This window comes from Scylla paramamosain, chromosome 1, assembly GCF_035594125.1.
Source record: "Scylla paramamosain isolate STU-SP2022 chromosome 1, ASM3559412v1, whole genome shotgun sequence".
NCBI lineage: Eukaryota > Metazoa > Arthropoda > Malacostraca > Decapoda > Portunidae > Scylla > Scylla paramamosain.
Genome location: NC_087151.1, coordinates 9,845,293 through 9,872,521, shown reverse-complemented (window position 1 = coordinate 9,872,521; position 27,229 = coordinate 9,845,293). Strand labels below are relative to the sequence as shown.

Below are 27,229 nucleotides of genomic sequence, written 5' to 3'. Positions count from 1 at the left end.
CACAAGTTTCTCGAAGTTTCAAAACAGTAGACTACTATTACTATACTACTACTACTACTACTACTACTACTACTGCTACTACTACTACTACTACTACTACTACTACTACTACTGCTACTACTACTACTACTACTACTACTACTGTTGTTGTTGTTGTTGTTGTTGTTTTTGTTGTTGTTGTTGTTGCTGCTGCTGCTACTGATGCTGATACTGTTGTTATCATTATCATTATTATCATTATTACTGTTATTAATCATCACTGCACATTACTGTAATTCCCATGATTTTTGCCAAACACACCGGATCACATTACTATTTCCCAACTAATAGATAAAATTAGAACCCATGAAATGGCCCCTCACAACGCCCCGTGCTTGGTCGTGACTCCCCGTGGCTGGCTAGCGTCTATTAGCGAGGCACGTGGCTGGGAATCACTTTATCGAGGATCTGTCAGGCTGTCAGTACAGGAGGTGGTCGTTGCCAGCGGACTAATACCTACGTTTGACGAGACGGACATTTACTGATGCGAGCGTAACCAAAACATTATAATTCTTCCAGGGTAACGCATTTGCTGGCCAGAGTTGCATTATTATCAGCGCGATGTCATGATGGATTAATGTATAAATTGTTCGACGTGTGAGTGACTGTAATTATATCCTTGCGTGAACAATATGCTGATGTGCGTGAGGAAAGTCCGGTATCAGCATCAACAGGATGAAACTGCTGTCAGTTCTGATGCTTGCCTGGTTCACAGCAGGAAGTAATATCATGTTCAATTAACCGAGCACGTTCACCCCTCCTCGTCGTCAGCAGCAGTCATTATTAACATGTTCGGTCACCTCAACACGTTCACTCCCCCCTCATCCTCAGCAGCAAGCAGTGTTATCATGTTCGTTCATCCCAGCGCTTTCAACTCTTACAGGCTCATCTCTCCGTCTTCATTGGTGTACTTCGTTTGAATATTTACCGAGATTTGCACTAGCCACTGCTGTGACAACGTCCAGACATGAGGAAGGGGATGCGGAACGGAGAAAGATTCCGGTCTTGAATTAAAAAGAACAACACATAGAGAGAGAGAGAGAAAAAAAAAAAAAAAAAAAAAAAAAAAAAAAAAAATATATATATATATATATATATATATATATATATATATATATATATATATATATATATATATATATATATATATATATATATATATATATATATATATAACAAATAAATAGATTAAAAGGGAATAGTTAAATACAGGAATTCCGGTCTCGAATTAAATGAACAACACAGAGTATAAAACAAATAAACAAAACAAAAACATGTACACATAATAAAATAATAGATATATAATCGAAAAGGGAAGCGTTGAATACAGGAAGCACAGTGACAATATATAAAACCACACCCGATATTTTCGTAGGAAGTGAAAGTCCCAAGGTGAGGCGAGGTGAGGTGTCCCACTCATCACACCCACAGCAGGGAGCAGGCCTACACAGTGGTTCGCTTCTGGCCCAAAGAGGTTAGATGAACTAAGGTCTATGTTAAATCCCCCTTGTTCTGACCGCGGGATGAAATGTAGCGAAGGCCAGAGTCGGTGTTGTCTGCCGGCTACTAAGGCGCTTAAGGTTCGTCCGTCCGTCCTTCATCCCTTAATTCATTCCTTCCTTCCTTCCTTGTCCTCACCTGACCACTAGGATCAGGTAAAGGATGATAGATGAGGCTGGAAGGACGTGTGATGGCTGGAGGGAAGTGTAGAGGCGATGGAGGGAAGTGAGGGGGAAAGGAGAAAATTATATAGCTCTGGAGGGAGGTATGGAGGGATGGAGAAAAAAAAAAAAAGAGGGCTAGAAAGGAACCCTGGAGAGCTGGAGGGAAGTAGGAAGCTCTAATAGGAAGTATGGAACATTGAAGAGGCTGGAGGGCTAAGTGGAGCTGGAGAGAAGTACCGAGGGACTATAAGGAAATGTGGAGAGCTGGAGGAAAGCTTATAGGAACTGAAGAGGGCTGTGGAGGTTGGAGGAAAGTGTGGAGGGACTAGAGAACTGTAGAAAGACTGGAGAAAAGTGTAGAGGAACCTGAGAGAAGTATGAAGGAGATGAAGAGAGCTGTGGAGGTGGATGGAGGAGAGTATGGATGGGCTAGGAGGAAATGTGGAGAACTGGAGAAAATCTTGGAGGAACTGATGAGAGATGTGGAGGGATGGAGGGAAGGGTGGAGGGACTGGAGAACTGTGAAGTGAAGAGACTAAAATACAACCATCTCACTCTCTTTCTATCTCATTTGCCTACATCACATGTTGCGCCGCCACTCTCAGTATTCCCTAGCTGGCTAACTATTCTGGGTCACCTACATGCAATTTGACCTCAGTGACCTTTCCGGCAGTTGACCTTTGACTAATGACCTAGGTGGTGCAAGGGTCAGCATTTCTCTGGACCTTTTTGTGGTGGTGCATGACTCGAGCTGTGACTGTGAACTTGCTGTTACTGTGCTACTGTTTCTGTGCTGCTATCAACCTTTCCTGAATCCTGAGACTGCCCTGAAGGTGAAGAATGGCAGCGTAATGGAGGGATCTGTGGAAGAGTTGGAGGGAAGTGTGGAGTGATGAAGGGAAGTGTGGAGGTGTTGGAGGGAAGTGTGGAAGGGCTGGAGGAAAGTGTGGAAGGACGGAAGGAAGTGTGAAAGAGCTGGATGTGAGGGTCAAGGGGTTGGAGGGAAGTATGGAGGGCTTGAGGGAAGCGTGGAGGGGTTGGAAGAAAGTGTGGAAGGAATGGAGGGGTTTTGGTCAATTAGAAGGAGGAGGAGGAGGAGGAGGAGGAGGAGGAGGAGGAGGAGGAGGAGGAGGAGGAGGAGAAGGAAAAGGAGGAGGAGGAGGAGTAATAGTAATAATAATTTATATGCAGTCCACGACACAGAGTATAAAACAAATAAACAAAACAAAAACATGTACACATAATAAAATAATAAATATATAATCGAAAAGGGAAGCGTTGAATACAGGAAGTGTGAAAGAGCTGGATGAAAGGGTCAAGGGGTTGGAGGGAAGTATGGAGGGCTTGAGGGAAGCCCTCCAACCCCTCCACACTTCCCTTCATCACTCTACACTTCTCTCCAACTCTTCCACAGATCCCTCCATTACGCTGCCATTTTTCACCTTCAAGGCAGTCTCAGGATACAGGGAAGGTTGATAGCAGCACATGTTAAATTTGTATGTTCCATTCCTTTGCTTGCTCGTGTGTGTAAGTGTGTGTGTGTGTGTGTGTGTGTGTGTGTGTGTGTGTGTGTGTGTGTGTGTGTGTGTGTGTGTGGTTTTTTCTCGAGTACTCGTATCCTATAAATTCCCTCTTGCATCAGCCACGAACCGGATTAAGAATTATATAAAATGCTTTCTTCCTCTTCCTCGTCGGTAGCAGGGTGGAGTCGCCCAGGTGTTTGCGGCTGCCGGATCTCCATCTCAAGGGATTCCTGACACGGGTCAACGCTCTATATTGTCTCTCTAATGGGACCACATACTGATATCCGATCCTTCCGCTTCCTCATCCTCCTCCACTAACACCACCTCCTCTTCCTTCTCCTCCAGCCCAGTAAGGACCTCAGTGTTTGTTTCTGTTTGGACTTCCTTTGTATTCCTTTATGTTACTACCACCATTCCTCTTCCTTCTACACATGTCTACCTTTCCTTTCTTATTGAATCACTTACATTTTTTAAGGTCGTAGTGAGCAAGTAGAGTGACCTTGCCAAGTTAGCCGAGTTACAATCTTGTCTGGCGATTCAAGTGTAGCGAAGTAAACTTGATCCACTTTCAATTTTTTCTCAAACTCTTGAAACATGTGCAACCCTCTCTCTCTCTCTCTCTCTCTCTCTCTCTCTCTCTCTCTCTCTCTCTCTCTCTCTCTCTCTCTCTCTCCCTCTCTCATCTAATTTTTAACCTTGATTAAAACGTCTCTCTCTCTCTCTCTCTCTCTCTCTCTCTCTCTCTCTCTCTCTCTCTCTCTCTCTCTCTCTCTCTCTCTCTCTCTCTCTCTCTCTCTCTCTATCTATCTATCTATCTTTCTTTCTTTCTCTCTCTTTCCCTCTTTCTGGTGTCAGGGGATGAAATCTAGTTCAGCTTCTCAGTTTCACAAATGTCATAAAAAGTCATATTTTAAAGGTTATCTTCATATTTTACAAATGAATTTCTACTGGCAGCCCCGAGTGGAGAGAGGTGGTGCCTCCATCCTATGCCTACCAATGTGTCGCCCGTCAACCCTTAACCACATGTCTAACCTACGACCTCAAGTCAAGGATAGAGTATATTTTGACTTCCTCTGCTGTGTCCTTTGCGTACTTCCACCTTGTTTCTGATTCTTTCCTCTACTACCGTCTGCTATTCTCATTCAGTTCCTGTCTCTGCACATCGTTTCTGTCCCGTTCTTACTATTGTCTTTCATCATCTTCTATTGTCATTCAGTTCTTGTCTCTGTACATCGTTTCTGTCTCGTTCTTACCCTTGTCTTTTATTATACATTCAGCTCTTGTGTCTGTAAACTGTTTCTGTCTCACTGTTATTTTTTATAATCTTATATCCTGATTCAGTTCCTACCTCTGCACTTTTTGTTTTTGTCTAGTTCCTACCTTGCCTTTTATTAATATTAATAATTTTACTCTTTTGGTAACCACACTATCTTCTTCCTCTTTCTATATCGGTTCTCTATATGTTTTGCCTCTCTTCCTACTCCTCTCTTGCTTTTACTCTTTCCATGCTTCTTTTTAATCCTGTTCTTATTCTGGTTTCTCACATTCTCCCGAGTGGTGGACGAATAGTCACGTCACAGAATTTCAAGGTCTGAAGAATTATGTGAAAAGTTTTGCTGTTCAACTTATGACTCCTTTTTAACCCTTCAACTACTACTGAGATCACTGTAATGAATTGTTTGGATGGAAATAAAACTGAAAGAATATGAGGTTATTTGCTAAGCTACAGAAGTACGTTTTTAAGAGGTTATAATAAGAAAACAACAACAACAACAACAAATCTTTTAAAATGTAGATAATTATGGGAAAGATTGACTTGGGGTGAAAGCTTAAGAAGAGATTCATGGAGACGAAATTCAGAGATGCAGTGATATGATTATGATGTTACGATGCTCTACTAGGTTACTGAAGAGCAGCGAACTGCAAGTGGCTTTCCTTGCCTTGCATTGTTTTAACGTTCATGTACTGAGAGAAATCGAGGATTCTCCCGCCGGCTGTAGGTGTGTCGAGAGACTGAATCACCACTAGTGTTGCCACTCGAAAGTGAAACTGAAACTACTTGCCTCACCTTCACTCCCACCTATCATTACGGCCCATCCACCTCCACTACTCTCTCAACCACTATCCGCCACTGCTCTCATCCACCACCACTATCCACCACTGTCCACAAGTCTCACCACCATCACCACCCTGACCACCGCCTGTACGCCCCAGTGCCCTCAGTAGCTAACCAGGCCACCTCCTCCGCCCGCAGATCACCGTTCATTACGCACTACACAGCCCTCTCTCGCTACCTATAAACAGTACTCAGCGATATTCTCAAACACTGGACTGCTATTCATGCTATTCAGGGAGTATATAGAGAAAGCCAACCAGCCAGCCAGCCAACCATTGACAACCGGTTCCTGCATCGTCGCCAGTCACCTACCTCAGTGACTCCACTACCTGTCTCACGGTCGCCATTCCACAACCTGCCTCTCCACAACTGCTAGAAACACCGCTGCTGTGTACTCCCTTCCCTCCCACTTTGCGTCTACAGGTTGCATCACCTTTGTACATAACCTGAGTTTTACCAATCGCCGCTCCCTTCCCTCCCTGTCCACTCTAGTACACACAATTACGTGCATATTATAGACATTTCCTCTCTATTCCCTCCTTGATCTACCAGCATAGAAGGAATCCGTGTTTCTTTTGCTTCCTTTACTTTCTCTCCTTTCTTGACAAACACGTGTGTATGTCAATATTTACGCATTCGTGATACACCACCTTGCACTTAGTAGTCCACTAAATCTTGCTTATTATTTTTTTGTATGATACCAAGTATTTATTAATGTTCTCAACTGGTGCATTATTGCCTTTTTTATATTTGAACTTTATTTTGAGTTTAGCAAGCACAATGTCATCGGAGTCTCATGAGCGCTTCACACACGCAAATTCATCTGCCAAAAATTCTTCGGTGTAAACCATGATGACACGAGGCTAACCATAATTTTTTGGAAGTCTCCGCAATGAGGGAGTCGTTCAGGTCAATTAAGCCCAGTACATGCGCGTTACTGTTTCTTCTTAGTGCCGGACGCGGTGGTTTCGCCAATCGCGGATCCACGCAGCGTCCCGCCTGTGTCTGAGATGATGGATCACACAGCAGAGTTCAGTCTGTACACCATTTGTAGTGCTATTCTTGATGGTCCAGGAGTTTCCTTCAAAAGACGGCGCTTTAATTTTTTCCTTAGTTTGAATCTCTTTTATGTCTTTCCTGAACTCTGTGGCTTCCTGTTCCGCAACACTTTTGAGGATCTTCCTGTTTGTCGTCTGGTCGTTAAATAACTCGAGCATTTTGTTCACAAAATCACCTTACGCAAAATTGGGCGGTCTGTCACTCAAGGACACAGGAGCCCAGCCGGTGCCCTTTTTCGACACAAGCTTTGCAAAATTACCCACTTCCTCCTCTTCCCCACACCGATTTCGTTACCTCGTTAAAGACGAAAACAGTTCGGGAAATAAAACAAAGAGGTGAAGCTAAACCAGATTGATAAAACCGGAGCCGGACGAGTGATCCAGACACAAGGCACAAGGGCAGAACAGGTTGGTGGAGTGGCGTGGTGCTCCCTTAGGTTACAGTCACATAGGTCATATATATCTCTGATACGGACCCTTTATGACTTGGATGGAGCCGCTCCTCTCATTCCTGCTGCTAATGGAAACAAGGCCCGCGGTGTCTGAGACAGGATCATACAGGAATAGATGACAGATGATTGCACCTTCCCTCCTCCGTCACAACCCTAGCAACAAGTGGAGAAGGCAGGAGATATTTGAAGTAAAGGAAAACCATTGAAAAAAGATCAGGGGTAAAAGTATGGACGGAATGACATCAAGAAATATGTTTGATGTGGAACAGTGATCCCTTTCTTGTGGTATTCAGACAAATGGTGTGCTACAATACATTATGCTGTCAAACTTTCTCCACGGGGCACGTGATTGTTCCTGCACTACTGAACTTTACAGGCTTGATTCACTGCTTGTAGAATTCGTTGTGGTGCCCCTGACTCTGATGTTTTATTTATTTATTTTTTGCTAAATTTGGATTAATTTATACATATTAACTTTGCCGTGTATTTGATGATTCATGTGATTTTTGCATTCATTGGTAATACTGAAATTGATGATTAGCCAAGTGAACCCTGGTTCGAATCCCAGATTGGGAAGAAACAGTTTGCGAGGTTCTTCAATGCAGTAGTTTAAGTTAATATTCCACGTCTGTCTTCAGCTGATGTCCACAACAGTCTTCACCTAATGTCCACGCCTGTCTTCAGCTGATGTCTACGCCCGTCTTCAGCTGATGTCTACGCCTGTCTTCAGCTGATGTCTACGAATGTCTTCAGCTGATGTTCCACGCCTGTTTTCAACTGACGTCCACACCAGTCTTCAGCTGATGTCCACGCCTGTCTTCCTCTGATGTCCACGCCTGTCTTCAGCTGATGTCCATGTCTGTCTTCCTTTGATGTCCACGCCTGTATTCAGCTGATGTCCACGCCTGTCTTCCTCTGATGTCCACGCCTGTCTTCAGCTGATGTCCACGTCTATCTTCATCTGATGTCCACGCCTGTCTTCCTCTGATGTCCACGCCTGTCTTCAGCTAATGTCCACACCTGTCTTCAGCTGATGTCCACGCCTGTTTTCAGCTGATGTCCATACTTGTCTTCAGGTGATGTCCACGCCTGTCTTCAGGTGATGTCCACGCCTGTCTTCAAGTGATGTCCACGTCTGTCTTCAGCTGATGTCCATACCTGTCTTCAGGTGATGTCTACGTCTGTCTTCAGCTGATGTACCACGGCCGTCTTCAATTGATGTCCACGCCTGTCTTCAGCTGACGTCCCACGCCTACTGACGTCCCACGCCTATTCTTAACTGGGTGCAAGGATGCTTCAGTGTAAATAAAGACAAACCTAAATTGTCGGCACTGGTCCTGGGATTCGAAGGCAGGTTCGCTTGACTGAACCAAACGTGCTGGCTGCTCGGTAATAACAGTAGTGATGATTATAATAACTACCACAACAACCATTACTATCACCACCATCATAATTATTAAAATCATCAGCATCATCAGCAACAACAGAAGCAACAGCAACAGCGTATCATCATTAAAACACACACACACACACACACACACACACACACACACATCCTCAATTTAACACTATTCTTTCATAACCATAAAACTTTACTTCCCCCCCCAGAAAAAAAAGAAACAAGAGGTAATGTTAGGAAAAATTCAATCACCAGTTAATATATATATATATATATATATATATATATATATATATATATATATATATATATATATATATATATATATATATATATATATATATATATATATATATATATATATATATATATATATATATATATATATATATATATATATATATATATTCTCTCTCTCTCTCTCTCTCTCTCTCTCTCTCTCTCTATATATATATATATGTACAAAACCTGAAAAATACCAACATACCAAGATGCTATAATGATAATCCACTACATAATAGTCCCGCTAACGAGCGTGTCTGCTGACAGTTACGTGTACTCGGAAGAGGACACGGGATGGACTGGAAAGAAAAAAAAAGACGAAAATGGAAGCAGAGGAAGAGGATGAGGAAGAGGAAGAAGGAAATAGGTGGCAAAAATCACCCAAACAAGTAGGAGGGGCAAAAATTGTGACGTGGAGGCACTCACCTTGGAAGGGGACGAGGTGCAGGCGGCGCCTCACCACCTTAGTGCACCACACGATCTCTCCCGCGCCTGGCCACCGCCATCCTCCTGCCCCGCCGCCACCAGGAACACGTGCATCGCTCACCACTAGCCTTCCGATGCTTCTCACTCCTTCACTTACTCTGACGCTGCCACTAATACTGTAGAGAGAGAACACACACTGAAATACTTCACACCTGGACTCATTCACGCACACGTATTTGAAAAAAACGCGTATTTATGCATATATACTTGACAATCGAGAAATGAAACGCTCCCACTCTAATTGAGTGCTCCTTGCAAAAACCGACAGTGATTCTTGTAACATGAGTTTGTTTACATTTTGGTCTATTCTCTCATGAACGCCTGTCTGCGAGTGACGTCTGGAAATACCCTCCCTGACACTTCATTTCCGCTCCTGAGTGCTGGGGAAATACTGAGCTCTTGACCCAAATGAGCAATCGTTGTGAGTGAAGTGAAAGGGTAAGACACAGACACAGCTTACACTGCACATCCAAACAGTGAATCAAGAAACAGCCAAACCACGCACGCGGAAGTAGATGACCATCTATCACTATCACTACATTATTCAGGAGCGCACCGGTGCACATCAGTGCCAAGCAGCCCTCCCGGTACGCTGCGTGCATTGTTATGGTGCATCGCTAAGGCCTTAGAGAGAGGGAGCGTGTGGCTAGTACATGCTACGCGACCTCTACTCAAGGTCGTTATTTGCCTTCACCTAGTAAACTACTTGGCTTCGTGCGGCCACAAAGACCGGTACCTGTTCTCTCTCTCTCTCTCTCTCTCTCTCTCTCTCTCTCTCTCTCTCTCTCTCTCTCTCTCTCTCTTACATTCACACGCATACGCATCCGAAACAAACGCAACTGAGTGAGTGAAAAAGAATCGAATCAGAGTACGAGGCAAGTTACGCCAGCTGACAATCTCCTTCCCTTGCCGGCCTTCCTCTCTGCTCATCCCATACCGGACTGTGCTGCTTTGGGAGACAGAGATGAGGTAAGTGACTTGCCTTGCCTTCACGTTACATTAATGGGTATCATCTTGCTGTCAGCGCCGAGATCACGAGCACTGATACGTTTGTTGATGTTTGTTCGTATTATTTTTTTCTTGGCGTGTTTATTTCTTGATCTTTATCTTTTTTTCCTGTGTAATGTTTGTATTTGTATGATTCTCTCTCTCTCTCTCTCTCTCTCTCTCTCTCTCTCTCTCTCTCTCTCTCTCTCTGGTTAAAGTAAGTAGTTTAATCTATCACAGAGCGCATTTTTTTTTCTCTCGTACATTTTTGGTAGAGACAACCTTTTATATTAAGGGAATGAAACTGTCTTTTGATTAGTTATCTATTTATGTATTTCTTATGCCGAAAAGTTAATTTTTAAATAGTTAATTTGGTTTTTAACATCAACTAAAAAGATTAAAAATCTATTAATTGTTTATCATTCTTATTTTCTTGCAATAACCCGTAAGGGGAAGACCTATTTCCATAAATTCTCCCTCTTTTTGTAATCATTTCATCAGTGCATTCGCCTACTACTCATTTATTTACCTTTAACGTTCCTTCCCTCATATATAATATCCATTCTTTCACCATACCGTCTACGTACGTGCCTAACATTCACTTTCGTGCCACAAACCCGTGCACCAATTAAGGAGGAACAAGAAAATAGTCTTGCCTCATATACCTCGCACGTGACCACAAGTCATCTTAGAACGGGAGGCGCGAGTAACGTGAGGCGTGTGATCACACCCACGTCCTGCAGACCTTTGTGTAGCCATCAAAAACATAGGTAGGTAAGAAGGTAGGTAGGAAGATGCTCAAAGGTTATGAGACATCGTGCGACGAGGAAATGCAATAGTAGGTTTTAATAGTCAGGACTAGACAGGGCAGGTAACGTAGAGGCCTTGGCTAGGCGAGACTGAAGATGTTAAAGAAGAACAGATTATGTCGTGGAGAGAGAGAGAGAGAGAGAGAGAGAGAGAGAGAGAGAGAGAGAGAGAGAGAGAGAGAGAGAGAGAGAGAGAGAGAGAGAGAGAGAGAGAGAGAGAGAGAGAGAGAGAGAGAGAGAGAGAGAGAGAAGCAAACAGACAAAAACTAACTGGCATAAAAGAAAAAAAAACTAGAAGATATCGCTTAGGTGTCTTCCCTTGAGCACTTCAGAGTGAACAAAAAGGACTATCAGACCTTAACGAATCGAAAGGAGCATGGGGAGCAAAAAACAAGGTAGCGCTTATTTTGCAAACGTTCGGCTGCTTCCCTCGTGTCTCACTAGAAGCGAAAAACGTTTGGAATGATCAGCCCGGCTCGGAGAGAGAGAGAGAGAGAGAGAGAGAGAGAGAGAGAGAGAGAGAGAGAGAGAGAGAGAGAGAGAGAGAGAGAGAGAGAGATTGGATTCTGCTCATCTTTGGTTTTCTGGGACACAAACTGTGGTAAAGAGTGTCTTTGCTTTACACTTCAGTAAATGATTCGAACATCATGAAAATGTACTATCAATAGTTTTAGATTAATTAGTTATATGAACAGTTTTCATTGGCAATAGCAACAAACAATAATATTTGTAGGTAACAGTGGTAGAAGTAATAATAATGTAATTAGTAGTGGTTGGGATATTATTATTATTATTATTATTGTTATTATTATTATTATTATCGTTAGTAGTAGTAGTAGTAGTAGTAGTAGTAGTAATAGTAGTAGTAGTAGCAGTTATAGTAGTAGTAAACCCATCAGGAGAAATAAACCGCTATGTACAGTACTTTTCTCTACAATTAATGATATTTTTTTCAGCTTATTGCAAACAAAATCAAGCAAACAACACGAAAAGTAGAAAAAAAAATCACTCAATACTCTCTCTCTCTCTCTCTCACACACACACACACAAACACACACACACACACACACACACACACACACACAGACTCCCTACATCCTGACCAATATTTCATTTCCTTTACAAACGAGTACTCATTGTTTCCCTATCATCACCTTATCCTTCCTTCCCTCTTCTCTGTATCACTCTCATGCTTTCACCATCTTCTCCCTATCACTATCCCATCTTTCCCTATCTCCCTCTTCTCTGTCATTATCTCGTCCTTTTACTATCGTCCTCTTTCTTGTACCATCACTTCATTCTTTCCTTATCTCCCTCTTCTCTCTCTTCTCATCCTTTCCCTTTCTCTCCACCATCAGGCAGCGAGAAACACGAGAGATCATGTTTGGACGAACGAGCGGTATTCTGGCGGTCGGCTTCCTGGTGGCCGTAGTATCAGCGGCGGCAGCTCAGGCAGGAGTGAACGTGGTAACGGACTCCGACGCCTTGCCTCCTCTCCCAACCCTGAAGCGGAGCAAGCGGTTCCTTCACCCTCACGCGCATCTCACCACGGTGGGTGCTTCCTTCCGTCCTTGTAGTAGCGACCCAGGGCTGGCGCGTACGTGCGTGCGTGTGTGTATGTGGTTAGCCTTCTGTTGCCTGGCATGTGAAGGTTGTGGTTAGGAAGGAAATAGTCATATTTGAACTCTCTCTCTCTCTCTCTCTCTCTCTCTCTCTCTCTCTCTCTCTCTCTCTCTCTCTCTCTCTCTCTCTCTCTCTCTCTCTCTTAGCAGTCATAATAATAAGTATCTATCACTTTCACTCACGAGACAAAAAAAAAAAAAAAAGAAGGGAAGACACATTAGCAAAGTGGCCGCGGCTGATACTCTCTATTACCTGCTAGATAGCGAGAGAAGATAACCTCCAAGGCGATGTGGCGGTCAGTGGCTGTCCTTCGCCCGAGTTCATCGCTATGAGTGTGTGTGTGTGTGTGTGTGTGTGTGTGTGTGTGTGTGTGCGCGTGTGTGTGTGTGTTGAATGGCTAGACAAGAAGAGTTGCCGGTGAGAAGTTTTCAGTTCACATTAGAATATTAGGTGAGAGTCAAGGCCAACATCACACACACACACACACACAAAAAAAAAAAAAAAGACCTGCTGTTCTTATCTGATATATAGCCGTGTGTATGTATGTATGTGCGTATGTATGCTGCATGTATGTATGTATGCTCTTGCTTGGGCATCGCGAGTTTGAGATGCATTAGAAGCTAGCGAAAGATCAGGAAAGGCAGTAGGGTACTAAAGAAACGTTGAGTGGTGCGAAAGGTCAGCGAATAAACAGCTACAAAGATTTTTTTTTTTCTGTCCTGTTGAGAAGCGACAGGATTAGGACGCAGGGTGATGCAGCGCAGAGAAGGAGGGTGGCGGGCCAGGCGTGCCTACAAGGTCATCGAAAGGAGGGTGGAGGGTAGGACGTCTTTTCCTTCCTGGACCTCAACACTCCCGAACCATTCCCATATACAGTCTAAGATCCGGAAGCGTCACAAGTCAGGGGTTTCAAGGGCACCGTAATGAGGGTCGTGGAGTGTTTAAACGGCTTATTTTTTTCAGGAAGTCATAGCGGGAAGGGCGATTTACTTTATGACATTCAAATTCCTGGAGCATTATCTGAGGTAACAGTTTTGTCTGAAACTCTGAGGCCTTGGCGTGCCCTTTCATTCACCGGTCAGGCTTTGAAGGTTTCCTCCGCTTCCTCTCTAGTCATTTTCCTTGGTGATCTTATTCAGTAGCTTTCCATTAAGATTTCGGGGGTGTTCTCACCTTCCACGACCTGCAGTCATGCGTACTAATGAGGGTTCCCCGGTGCGTACAAGATGAGTGTGCGGCGAACATCATGTTATCCGTCCCTTAAGTGGTCCTCACTGTACCGCATCGCTTGATGGACGCGATAATGTCTAGATAATAATCAAGGGTTAGGTTACGAGACTCCCAAAATGCATTTCTCACATAGGCGAAAGTTTTTTTTTTTTTTTTAATGTTGGAGGAGCACTGGCCTAAGCAACAAAAAGTGTGAAAAATCCCTGCTGAGTATGCCAGTCCCTAAAAACAGTTAAAAAAGGATCAACCAGAATTGAAAGATAAGCGTCTTCAAATCTCCCTCTTGAAAGAGTTCAGCCATAGGATGGAGGAAATACAAAAACAGGCAGGGAGTTCCAGAGTTTATCAGAAAAAAGGAAGAATGATTGATTGAAATACTGAGGTCATCATGTAAACAGACTTAGTTTTGATTACTAAGTTATATAATTCAGTAAAGGATATGGAGGTGATCTAGTTCAGTAGATATAATTCAATAGAGGATATAGAGGTGAAGGATCATAATTATTGCTATCAGACATAGGGAATTAGCACCACTCCTCTCATAGCATGTCTAACCTTGCTCTCACTTTCTCCAGCCGGAGTTAATAAGGGCGCGCGGCTATCCGGCGGAGGTGCACCAGGTGGTCACTGAAGACGGCTACATTCTGGAGATCCACCGAATACCTCACGGTAAAGACCACGTCCCCGCCCCCGCCCCTTCGCCTGGTTACACTCATCACAACCATATACACCAGCAACACCCCCACGATAAAACGTTTGCTCATGCGGCCCACGTACACAACGCTATCCTCGGCCACGCCCCTCCCTCCCACGGCCGAGGATTCCTGAACGACGGGCACAAGAGCAGGCACCTCAACTCGACCAAAATAGCGGGTGGGGATGTAGGGTAAGTCAATGATGCTCCCTCTCCTGACCCTCGTGTAGAGAAATACTGCCCATACAGGATGATAATACATAGTTGGCTGGCGTGATGGTGCAGTATTTTGTGGAGGGCAGCAGTAATTGGTCCTGATCGTGTTTTGGTTGACCTTGTGCCCCTCAGACGGAATGGGCGGCGCGTGGTGTTCCTCTTCCATGGCATCGTGTGTTCCAGTGCGGATTACGTCATGAACGACCCCGACCAGGCGCTGGGTGAGTGTTGTGTTGTGCTGCTGGCGGACAGGGACTCAGTGCATGGGATAGGTTATGTTGAGGCAAGCATCATCACTACTCATCACCCAAGCAGCCACCCATTCATTATACTGGCCTGATTACTTGGCTCTTCTCATTTACCTGAGTGGCCTGATTCGCATCCATGTTTGTAAGTTAAGTAAGCATCATCTCTTCCCATCACCCAACCAGCCACCCACATCTCTTCTTATTCACCCCTGCTTACTCTTTTTTAGTTTCTGATCATGTATAAGTTTACGTCCATATCTGTAAGTTGAGGTCAAGTAAGCATCACTTCTGTCATCACTCCCTCCCAACTAGCCAGCTACTCACCTCTCTTCTTATTCTTCCTCCTGCCTACTCCTTCTGGTTACTTATAATATAGAAGCTGCTTGACCGTTCTTCCCATGCTTATTTACAGCTTTTCAGACACTCGTGTTTGTACTAAAGCCTCTTGAATCCATCCGTAACCTAGAAAATATAAATTCAGCTTCCTGTTCTCTCATTTTTTTTTTTTTTTGTGTGTGTGTGTGTGGGTGGGTGGGTGAGTGAGACAAACATACTCTTACAGCACTTTGAACGTTAACTAAAGACGAAAATAACAGTTAAATGGTTAAGTAAACATCACGCCTCCAACCACCTAACCAGCCAACTCTCCCACTACTCCCTTCATTTTTAAACATCCTGGTTACTTATGACCTACAAGCTTATGTCATATTATCTCTCAGTTACTTAAACATCAATCCTACCACCATCCAACCAGTCAAGTACCACCTTTCTTATTCACATTCCTGCTTTCTCCCCTTCTTTACCTGCTTTACTGACTCATTGCATACATGTTTGCTTCCATATCTGCTTTTATGTCAGTCTTTTCCCCCTCCTTCCTCCCTTAGTGGCTAAATAAATGGATGAATGGCTGCACCAGTCCGTTTAACCCTTGAAATATATCCTTGCATCATACAGGCATTCATGATTCATACATAATGCAGACGTACTACATACATACAATTTGACAAGCGGACAGGAACACAGACAGTCAGGAACACAGACAGACAAGAACACAGAGAAACAGGAACACAGACGGACATACACAGACAGGACAGGAAATGGTATACCAGGAAGTGGCCATGAAGGCTTTGTAATTGCACATCCTGTCACCCAAGTCCTATCAATTGCTTGTCCATTTTACCAAACCTCAACCAATGACTAAAAAACACTTTAATATTAACTCGTCACCTTGAAAGTGACTGCAAACTGAAAAAACAAACAGAACAAACAGACAAATCATCTGATATTCACAATACGAAAGGATATGATAGATATGTAGATTTGAAAGTAAAAAGACGAACAGTGTGTGTGTGTGTGTGTGTGTGTGTGTGTGTGTGTGTGTGTGTGTGTGTGTGTGCGCGCCCTATCGTCCTTCTCCACCCCGCCCCATCTCTAAGCCTCCCTTCCTCCCCGCGCAGGCTTCATCATGGCCGACGCAGGCTACGATGTGTGGATTGGCAACATCCGGGGGAACTTCTACGGGAAGCGCCACGTCAAGATGTCCCCCGAAAATGCGGATTTCTGGGACTTCAGGTAAGTAGAATACAAGTTACCTCGAGTCACTTGCACAGATGTCCCCCGAACAACAAACAAACCAAGTCGCATGTTTGTTACAGCATAATTATTCCTTCCGTATTTTTCCTTTTTTTTTTTTTTTTATGTATGCAGTTTTTTTCCTTTCAATATCTACTACTCAATTACATAAATAACAGATCCGAGTCGCATGTTACGTTACAGCACAAGTATTTCTTCTTTATTTTTCCTTCTATCTTTTTTGTTCATGTAAGTGGTTCTCCTTCAGTATCTGGTACATTGATCAAAATTATGATTTGTTACAGTTGAGTGAGTTTTGCATTATCTATTAGTTTGTGTATTATTTCTCCATCTCAGTAAGTTCTGTGCTCAGTGATGCCTTTGGGTGGAGTAAAGTTGCATTTACATAAGAACATAAGAAATAAGGGAAGCTGCAAGAAGCGACCAGGCTTACACGTGGCAGTCCCTGTATGAAATATACCTACCTATTTCCATCTATTATCCCCATCCATAAACCCGTCTAATCTTCTCCTAAAGCTCTCTATTGTCCTAGCACTAACAACATGATTACTGAGTCCGTTCGACTCATCTACCACTCTATTTGAGAACCAATTTTTTCCTGTCTCCTTCCTAAACCTAAATTTTTCAAGCTTGAACCCGTTATTTCTTGTTCTACCCTGGTTGCTGATCCTAAGAATTTTGCCTACATCTCCCTTATTATAACCCTTATACCACTTAAAGACTTCTATTTACTTATCTAATCTTTCGTATCTCAGCAATTTTTATTATCTTCTAGGTGCAGTTGAGATGAGATTCCATGATTCTTTACATACTCTTTACCGTTACCACTTTCTTATCTTCGATCTGATTTATAAGGACTACTTTTCAGTGCCACTGAGATGAATAGTCGGATTATCATGTTTTCTTCCCCACTTTTAATGTCTGATCCCTGTTAGACTATCACTAAAATAATGAAAACACTCTTCAAATCCCAAACAACTTCGACTAGAGGCTGTCAGAAGCAGTGGAGGTAAGGTGGCAAAACGAGACATTCTGAAACACTTCTGCGCCGCGTTTCGACTACCTTCAAAGGGCTCTAGTTGAAGTTACACGTGTTCTTAAGTGTATTTTTATGGTTCTAGTGACAGATTATCATCAGGGAAAACACTTGGAAACACGACTAATCACTTCTTTAGACTTTGGAAATAGTGTTGAGAGAGTAAAACGTTTGAAGAATAGGTGCCTAAATCAGACTCGTGGTTGCTCCAGCTGGAGTGAAGTCGCCCGCTATGATATCCCTGCCATGCTGGCGTACGTGAAGAAGACGAGCGGCTCGGCACAAGTCAGCTACGTGGGCCACTCCATGGGTGCGTCCCTGCTCTTCGTCAGCCTTCACTACTTCCCCATCATGAACACCTGGGTACGTTCTCCTCGTCCCGCCGTGTTCCGGGTAGAGTCTCCATCACAGTTTCATGTTCACCTTTTTAATTTCCCTCCGTGTCTTTCATCACCCGCCCTTCGTCATCGGCAAATTGGTTGGGCGTTTCTTGTTTCTTGGTTAATTATTGCCTTCTCGGCGCTGCTTCCTGCTCGTGCTGGCTGTACCTGTTGGTGGTTTTCCTTCCTCCCTATACCCCCTGTCTGTTCCTCTGTCCGTCTCAATTTCCTGTCTATCGGTTTGTCTATCTGTGTGACTGTCTGTCCCTTTCTGTTTGTCTCTGTTTGCTTGTCTGCCTCTTTTTCTGTCTGTCTGTCTGTCTGTCTGTCTGTCTGTCTGTCGGTCTCTCTCTCTCTCTCTCTCTCTCTCTCTCTCTCTCTCTCTCTCTCTCTCTCTCTCTCTCTCTCTTTTTGTACTACCTCTATTAAAGGTCAAGTTTACTTTCTTGCTTGGTAGTGCTCTGCTTCACCCTCCCTCCCACCCACCTACACCCACCCACAATCCCACAGCTTCCTCATCTCATAAATGATGGTGCCTTCATCTTCTAGTTTCCTTATTTTCACTTATTACCGCAACTTTTCACTTCTGCAGCTCCACGGCGTGGCGTCCATGGCGCCTGCCGCCTACATGCACCACAAGGAGGGTCCCCTGCGATACGTAGCGCCTTTCATCGAGGATATAGACGTGAGTTGACCGGCAGGGAACTGAGGAGAAACTAATGTGAGTAAAAATGTTGTAAGAAGTAGGACGGAAATAAAATGAAGTGAAACTAATGCCACTGAAAATGTTATGAGAAATAAGACATAGGAAGAGAGTAAAACTAATGTTAATTGACACTGACTTATAAAAGGAAAAAAAAAAAAGGTATAATATGTGACACTCAGCCTATATATACGTCTTTGAGGATGAAGAAATTGAGGTGAAACTAATGCCAGTTAATGCCAGTTAAGGATGATAGGATGGTTGGAGTAAAACTTATCTAAATTGTCACCAAATGAAAAAAAAAAAAGGTTTATTATGCGACACTCAGCCTGCACACACATCTTGTTGTATCAGTTAAATCTGTATCTAAGGTCAGACCATGATCTTGAGAGTTAAAGTTCAGAGTTTGCTCAGATTAATAATGGAAGGCTGTGGGAGATGAAGAGCTGGATGGAAGAGAAGCGCATTGTGGGGGAAAGATGGAGCGAGGCAGGGCGGTTTGAGGCGAGACTATGCAAGCTAAGGAGGGCCGGGGGGGGGAGGGATGGAATGGAGGCTGCGGGAGGAGTAGGGTTGGGCGGGGAATAGAAACTCAATCCGGAAAACTGGAAAGGACGGGAGCAAGATGTATAATTTTTTTTCTACTCTCTCTGTCTCTCTCTCTCTCTCTCTCCCCTGTTTTTGCTACACCAGCGCCGGTGGTTTATAAATTACTGTAGTTCTGTGTTTGCGTATTTCCGGGTCAGACGAGAAGATCCGTACTATTTCAAGGAGAGTAATTTTTTGCGTCCATAGTCATAAATATACTGTATTGCCTCGCTCTCTCTTTCCATCACTCTATCACGTAGTTCTATCATCTATCACTTTCTTTTAAACGCAACCCATCAGAGCACCTTGAGAAGTGGTAGTGAATAAATTTTGCATCTCTCTCTCTCTCTCTCTCTCTCTCTCTCTCTCTCTCTCTCTCTCTCTCTCTCTCTCTCTCTCTCTCTCTCACAGAAGCAGTAATGACGTAAAGCAGGCATTCTTTTTTCTATTTTTTCCTCCGCCCTTGACATGTTCCCATTAGTCTGAACAGGCACAAGTTCTGTCTCTGCCGCGGCGCTGCACAACACAACACACCGGTGTTTCGTAACGCCTCAGAAGAATTACCTTCGCAAAATGAGGGAGGTAAACGTGGTGTTGCGAAGTAATATGCGTTACTCATCACATATCTGTTGGTTTTTACTACTTACTCAACTCAAGACAAGCAGCGGCTCATGTTATTATACAAAGAAGTTTTCTGCTAATGTGGATCTGACTGGAAAAGAAAAAGGAGGTTAACATTATAAGTTGATAGGACCAGGTCAGCTCAGGTGGTGGATATGGTCGTAACTCGCTTAAGTCCCACGAAAGAGAAGACATCGAAGTTTTCAGGCAAGTAAGGCGTAGGGATGCAAGTAACTCACTGTCTGATCGACGACTAATTTAGGAGATTGATTTAATGCGTCACAACAACGGGGCTATGTGGTGTCGTAGTGACAAAAAAAAAAAAAAAGGAAGGAAAAAATAGAAATTAAGTACTGCATGGCATAGTTAGAGAAGATACGAACACACGTGAGAATGAGAGTCAAGTGTTGTCCAGCGGGATTGTACGGGTACGGGTGGTGGTGGTGGTGGTGGTGGTGGTGGGGAGAAGAATACAGTTGCAAGTCCAGCAAAGTAGTCAGTGGCCATGAAAATCATGTAAGAAAACTGTACATTCCTTGACAGCTCAACGGAATGTGAGGAAGTAGAGAAAGCAAGCGAGGTGGAGGAGGAGGAGGAGGAGGAGGAGGAGGAGGAGGAGGAGGAGGAGGAGGAGGAGGAGGAGGAGGAGGAGGAGGAGGAGGACGGGGAGAAAGAGGAAGAGAGTTGATGAGACTAACAGGCCTTGACTTCATTAAATTTTGTTATAGTATTGCCGCCTGTATGTGAGCAAGTGCCGAAGTTTCCAGTTTGGTGCACTTTACACGAGTGAATGAGGTCGCGGTGTAAGGTCATTTGAAGCACAGTGAAGGAAAAACAGTAGAAAAAAAAAAAAAAAAACACGTCGATCTTCAGCTCAGTATTATGTTCGCATGAAAAAAAAAAAAGTACATGTAGGCCTCCCAGTCTTAACAGCCGTCCACTAACTGGTACATAAGGAAAGGAAAAGCACTCTCACCACCAGTCTCCTCACTGTCAGAAAGTTTAAAATGTGAGGATAAATATGTTTCAAGTTTTAATTTATTGCCAGTACGAGTAAGTGCCACTATGCATCCCCTTCTGCTGAACCAGACTCATATCATTGTCTCATATCAATGCCGTTTATAACCTAACTGTGAAAACAATAACAGTATTTTCTTTATTACTGTATACTGGGGCGGATAACGTCTCAACAACGCTGGGATGTAAATGAACACCAGAGAAAAGGTTAACCCGTGCGCATGTTCACCATTAGTCTTGGTGTTTGAACGCAGAACGGTCCCTTTCCTCACAATATGCGAGTAAGCAAAAAAAAAAAAAAAAAGGGCTTCGCTTAGAATGAGGATAGTTGTCTAAGATATAAATTATAAATATTATCCCTATTTATTAATATTTTCATGGTTGTACACCTTTTCCCATTATGACACACAAATGATAAAAACAAGTGTTATGTGGTAATTAAAAGTAAAAAAAAAAAAAGAAAATAAAACCTGATGCAGTAAAAGAGAAAATGCGAGAAAAGTATCTTTAAAATTAAGATTATATGAAATTAAAACAAACAAACAAACAAAGCTTCGTTTAGAATGAAGATGAACTGACGCCAAGAACCAGAGTCAAGGTTGAGGACAAACCATTCCCATTCGCACCGGGAGTAAAGTGAACGTGAGGGGAATGTGTGAAGACCGATCGTTGGCATTACAGAGACAGATGAAGGAGGCGGGCAAGTACGAGCTGCTGCCGTTGAAACCAGACCGACCCTTCCTGGCCCAGCTGTGCTCGCCGCTCTCCTTCCTCAGCCCCGTGTGTACCTTCATCCACTTCCTCATCGGCGGACCCAACAACAACTACATCGATCCGGTGAGTGAGCAACCCTCCGCCTCCTAAACGGGTTTGTTATCCACTCTCAGCCCTCTGCGTGGGTTTACTTTTATTAGTTTATATATGTTATTTACTGATCTCCTTTCCTGTGTGTAATTAATTGTTAAAACACACATTTTCTTTTTTTTTATTTTTATTTCTAATGTTTTAAGTTGTCATAAGCAGAGTTTTATATTACCGTCCAGCTAATACTGATAACTTTTCTGTCGCCATCGCTAGATATTTTCATTATTGCATTTTAAGCAACACTTTTTATTTATCTTTTTAGATTAATATTTCATATATATATATATATATATATATATATATATATATATATATATATATATATATATATATATATATATATATATATATATATATATATATATATATATATATATATATCGGATATCATAAATTATGATGTTTTAAGATTTTTATGCTGTTGCAAAATTAAATATATATTTTATCTAGTGATAATTATGGAGAGAGAGAGAGAGAGAGAGAGAGAGAGAGAGAGAGAGAGAGAGAGAGAGAGAGAGAGAGAGAGAGAGAGAGAGAGAGAGAGAGAGAGAGAGAGAGAGACTGACAGACAAAAAGAAAAAAAAACAGACAAAGAAATTCAGACGGAGAAAAGCCCATCTGTCAGTATAAGGGCAGGTGACGAATGGATAATGTCCTTTAACCTTCCCTTTCCCTCGCCTCACTTCTCCCCCGACCCCAGAACTACCTGCCCGTCATCTATGCCCACACACCTGCAGGCACCAACTTCCGCATCCTCACCCATCTAATGCAAATCGTTCGCTCAAGTAAGTGTTGTGTCAAGAGAGTTTCCGTTCACTGGCTCATTCTCTTTCCTTCCCTGTTTGCTTAGAAATCTGCGTAACCTATATATTTTTTTTCCTTCCTCTCTTTCCTTCAGTATTTGCTTAGGAATTTGTGTTGTGGAAATATCAAATGGTCTTTCTTTTTTTAACTATATTTTTTTCCTTCCCTGTTTGCTTAGGAGTCTGCTGCGTGAAAATATCTAGTAGCTAAGTCTTTTTTTTTTTTCCGAGTCCCTTTCTTTCTTTGTTTGGTTAGGAATGTGTGTTGCGTGGAAACATCTACAATTCTTTCTTTTATCGACCTCCTCTCCTTCCTTTGTTGGTTTTTGTTTAGAAATTTGTGTTGCGTGAAATATCTAATCGTCTTTCTTTTCTGGTTGATTATCTATTAGTTTGTCTATCTTTGGACTAGATCATACACTCTCTTAGTCATCTCACTTTCATCCATTATTCTGTGGCCAAACTAACTCGGTGTATTTTGGTTAATTCATTAGCTTGTCTATTAATTAACTGGTTCGTCCATTATTTTCTTTTCTTACATTTTATCTACTATAACTTGGTAGAAAAGAATGATTATTTTTAGCATTTTAATATTCTAATTTTCCTTCTTCCTTTCATGTTTTACTTTTAGCAATATTTTACTTTACTGTCACTTTCATTTCTCATTAATTCTTAGCTTGCATTTTATTGACTTAATTGCACAGCAGTTGGTGAGTTTTCGAACGTAACCATGCATTATATATTTGTATTTATATTTACTTTCTCTTTCGACATTTATATATATTTTTTTCTTTATCCGATCCAGAGCGATGATGAAAGCATGATGAGAAATAATTAACTTACACCTTCTTTTCAGATTCAATTCTTTTGTTTCGTTTGTGATTCAATTCTTTTCTTCAGGTAAAAGTTGGTTATTCAAAATATTACAATAGCAACTACAGTAATAATAATAACAACAGTTATTACTATCGCTATCACTATTGCTATCACTACTACTACTACTACTACTACTACTACTACTACTACTACTACTACTACTACTACTACTACTGCTACTACTAATACACTAACACCACCATCACCACTACTACCACTACTACTAATTAGATCTCATATAGACTACGCTATGCAATTCTGGTCCCCACATTACAGGAAGGATATACGTCTATTAGAATCAGAACAAAGGAGAATTACACAAAGGATACAGGGAATGAGGAGTATTCCTTACGAGAAGAGATTGAAGCTGTTAAATTTACATTCTTTAAAGAGACATAGGTTAAGAAGGGACCTGATAGAAGTTTTTAATTGGTATAGAGTTATAACAAGGGGGATGTAAGCAAAATTCTTAGGGTCAGCAACCTGGACAGAACGAGAAATAACAGGTTCAAGCTTGAAAAATTTAGGTTTAAGAAAGAGATAGGAAGAAATTAGTTCTCAAATAGAGAATGAATGCAACGGACTCAGTAATGAAGTTGTTAGTGCTAAGACATTAGGGAGCTTTAAGAGAAGATTAGACGAATTTATGGATGGGGATGATAGGCGGAAATAGGTAGGTATATTTCGTACAGAGACTGCCATGTGTAAGCCTGGTGGCTTATTGCAGCTTCCCTTATTTCTTATGTTCTTATGTTCTTACTACTACTACTACTACTACTACTACTACTACTACTACTACTACTAAATCTACTACTACTACTACTACTACTACTACTACCACTAAATCTACTACTACTACTACTACTACTACTACTACTACTACTATTAACACCATCACCACCACTACCAGTACTTAACTAACCCCAACCACTGATTTTTTTTCCTTCCTCGCTCGAATGCAGAAAGGTTCCAAGCCTTCGATTTCGGTGAACGGGAGAATCTGGTCCGGTATGGCAGCCCTATACCCCCCCGGTACTCCCTGGCCAGCGTGAAGATCCCCGTGGGCCTCTTCTGGTCTGACAATGACTGGGTGGTGGATCCCAAGGTGAGGCGGAGATAAAACACCTTTCCGTCCCTACATTCCTGTCCATTCATTCAGAAACTACCATAAAAAAGCACCATCCACTTACTCAGTTATTCACTCAATCATTCACTCGCACGGTATGTGTGTGTGTGTGTGTGTGTGTGTGTGTGTGTGTGTGTGTGTGTGTGTGTGTGTGTGTGTGTGTGTGTTTACAGCTAACATGACTTGCAAGGCCATTCTATCATTCGCCATTGCACAATCAAGCAAACAAGGCGCAAGTGAATGACCAAGTAACAGAAGAGTGAGCGAGCTGTGCACATGTTTGTTGTCAAGTGATCTCTCTGTTGCTGCGGCACCGAGAAAAGAAACTCAACCACTCACTCATTCAATCATTGCAGGACGTGGCGATGACTGCCTCTGAGCTACCGTGGGTCGCCCATAACTACCGAGTCCCCCTTGCGGACTTCAACCACTTGGACTTCATGTGGGCGGAGAACGCGGCTGAACTCGTGTACAAACCTGTCCTGGCGTTCTTGAAGCAATGCGAGGAGCGAGAACAAGAACCGCAAACGCTGTACTGATCACGCTTGATGGGGAATCAAATCAAAGGAAGCTGTGTATTTAGTGTGATTTCTCGTCCCGTTACCGTGTCTGTGATGTTATATTCATTAAGGTTACACTTAAGGCGCTCCGCCATACGCAGCAGTGATGTGACAAGAACTAACGTGCTTGTAGTCATGTTTTGAAGTCTCACGTCCTTTTGCAGGAAACTTATTCACGAAAAAAAAAAAAAAAATCTATTGTCAGTTATCACGCCGTGAGGTGGTGAGATACAGTCCCACACGCGGTGAGATACTAGTGTGGACCGGTGGACGGGAGTGACAAGAATAAGGACCACTTGGAAGCTCGAGGGCGTGAGATAAGCCTCAGCTTCACCTATGATGTGGTGGCGTAAGTGAAGCGCAGTTCTGTGGGTTGAAAAAAAAAAAAAAAGCACCATAAGGACTAAAGGATATTGGGCATTTGCGAATTATTATTATTAGTATCATCATTATTATTATTATTACCATTATCACCGTCATTGTTACTATTATTACTATTTTGATGTGTGTGTGTGTGTGTGTGTGTGTGTGTGTGTGTGTGTGCGCGTCATTTTTCCAAGGTCGAGGAGAAAGTTCCTCTTTCTCTCTCTCTCTCTCTCTCTCTCTCTCTCTCTCTCTCTCTCTCTCTCTCTCTCTCTCTCTCTCTCTCTCTCTCTTCCTTCCCTATATTTTCCCAGTCTTTTCCAGCATTACCCTTCACGACTGCCTCATCTCCCTTCCGTGTATGGCAAGGATCACGACCGGTGTTACATAGGGAAAGTTTGTTGCGTCAGTGCTCGTTCCTTCAAAAATGATTTGTAGGACATATTCTTGCTGAAGGAGAGAAAAGAACATGCTCCTGTCGAAATACCAACTCTCAAAATAATAGAACTTGAAATTACTCTATAAAGAAATTGATAAATATAATCGTATGCACTAGTGTTTCGGCACATGAAAAAAAAAAAATAAAGGAAAAAATTACTTGGTGTAGGTTGCGATGCAACAGTGTTTACATTTCGAGAGCAGCAATGTAACTACTACCATGATGTTCGCAACGCCACGAGCTGCTGTCACAACCCCTGTAAAGCTGCTGTGCTCATGTGTCTAAGTAGCGAGGCAGCTTGAAGGAGAGTTTGAGTTCAGGGAGGACAGTGATGATGCCAAGTTCAGGTTTTGTGGCGGCATTTTCCCGCTGCTCTGCCATGCTGGAGAATTCACCCTCGTGAATCCCTGGCCTGTACTCTGGTGCTCAGTGAAAACTCCCTGGGAAAACCCTTTGTCTACCAGGAAACTTTCCCTTCATGAAACCAGGCTTAGGGAGGCCTTCAATTGGTCACGACGCGAAGTGCGAATCTTAAGTGAGTGCTTCCTTGTATTCACCGACAGGGAAGATGTGATGCATGCACTGATTCATGCCGCCAGCCCTGCTCTGGTTGGTTTCTGTCTCTTACTAGAAAGACAGAATGACTCCACCTTCCTTGATCTTCCTGTTAAGACGCCAAAGACCACCACGCTAGGCCTGCATTCGAGTCGGCCATATAGTACTCATTCTTGTAGCACAACAGTGACTACTAACCAGCGTTGGCAATGGCCTCTTTTTTTCCTTCCCCTACCGCCGCGACCCTTCACGCGGCCTACCTCACTCAGGGTTATTAAAATAGATTATTTAACTCAGTTCAAGGAATCTTTAACTGTATACTCGTATCGTGCACGAGGCATCATGGCGACAGTGGAGTGTCGCGGCCCGGGAGCAGCATGAGAGGGAAGGCTGTATCAGAGCCAGTTGGTCCATCTTCATCTTTGAGGGATTAGCCTTGTCCCGCTTCGCTGCTGCCGCGCCTCGCTGTGTCAACACGACATGCGACTCATAACAAGTGAATTCATCGCTACAGCGGCAACTGTCTTCAGTAATGAATATTAAAATATATTATTGTAGATCGTATCTTATTGTCATCCATATCTCCATACTTCCTATGATCACTTTAATTATAAAACATGTATTTGCACTCTACTATGTAATACATACAAGACACTGAAGAACAAACTCTCCATGATGTGACAAATAAGATAAGAGTATCAGCTTAACTTTTATACATAATTTACAATTGTACATCAGTCACAACCACAACAAAGGTTACAAAACTCAGGAACAAATAGTTTAGTAAATCCTTCTCCTTAAAAAAAAAAAAAAAATAAAAAACAAATGTAAAGAATAAAAACAAATGACGTAATACATATACTGACAAATAAATAAAGA

The 27,229-nt window shown here is 42.7% G+C and overlaps 2 protein-coding genes and 1 long non-coding RNA gene across 8 annotated transcripts in view; 2 read left to right on the top strand and 1 right to left on the bottom strand.

Annotated features, from left to right (window-relative positions):
• The window catches only part of LOC135099821 (dehydrogenase/reductase SDR family member 6-like), a 158,395-nt gene that overhangs the window by 24,177 nt on the left and 106,989 nt on the right, over positions 1-27,229 (bottom strand). For 3 of the 6 annotated variants that reach the window (XM_064002386.1, XM_064002394.1, XM_064002430.1), the window contains 2 exons: positions 8,960-9,135; positions 8,739-8,832 (listed from right to left, as the gene is read on the bottom strand). The gene's annotated coding sequence lies outside the window, so the exon portion shown is untranslated. Of the gene's footprint in view, positions 1-8,738; positions 8,833-8,959; positions 9,136-27,229 lie in introns of those variants that run through there. The other 3 variants (XM_064002403.1, XM_064002413.1, XM_064002421.1) reach the window with 2 other exon arrangements.
• LOC135092444 (uncharacterized) lies at positions 1,242-4,932 on the top strand. Its single transcript, XR_010262990.1, has 2 exons — positions 1,242-3,575; positions 4,181-4,932. It is a non-coding gene; the product is annotated as an uncharacterized LOC135092444 (long non-coding RNA).
• LOC135099813 (lipase lipl-1-like) lies at positions 8,999-27,126 on the top strand. The gene is made up of 11 exons (XM_064002373.1): positions 8,999-9,988; positions 12,174-12,366; positions 14,244-14,554; positions 14,711-14,799; positions 16,284-16,398; positions 17,668-17,818; positions 18,428-18,520; positions 21,446-21,601; positions 22,329-22,413; positions 24,270-24,412; positions 24,790-27,126. The coding sequence occupies exons 1-11, from the start codon at positions 9,984-9,986 to the stop codon at positions 24,970-24,972; spliced, it is 1,524 nt and encodes a 507-aa protein (XP_063858443.1). The 5' UTR covers positions 8,999-9,983; the 3' UTR covers positions 24,973-27,126.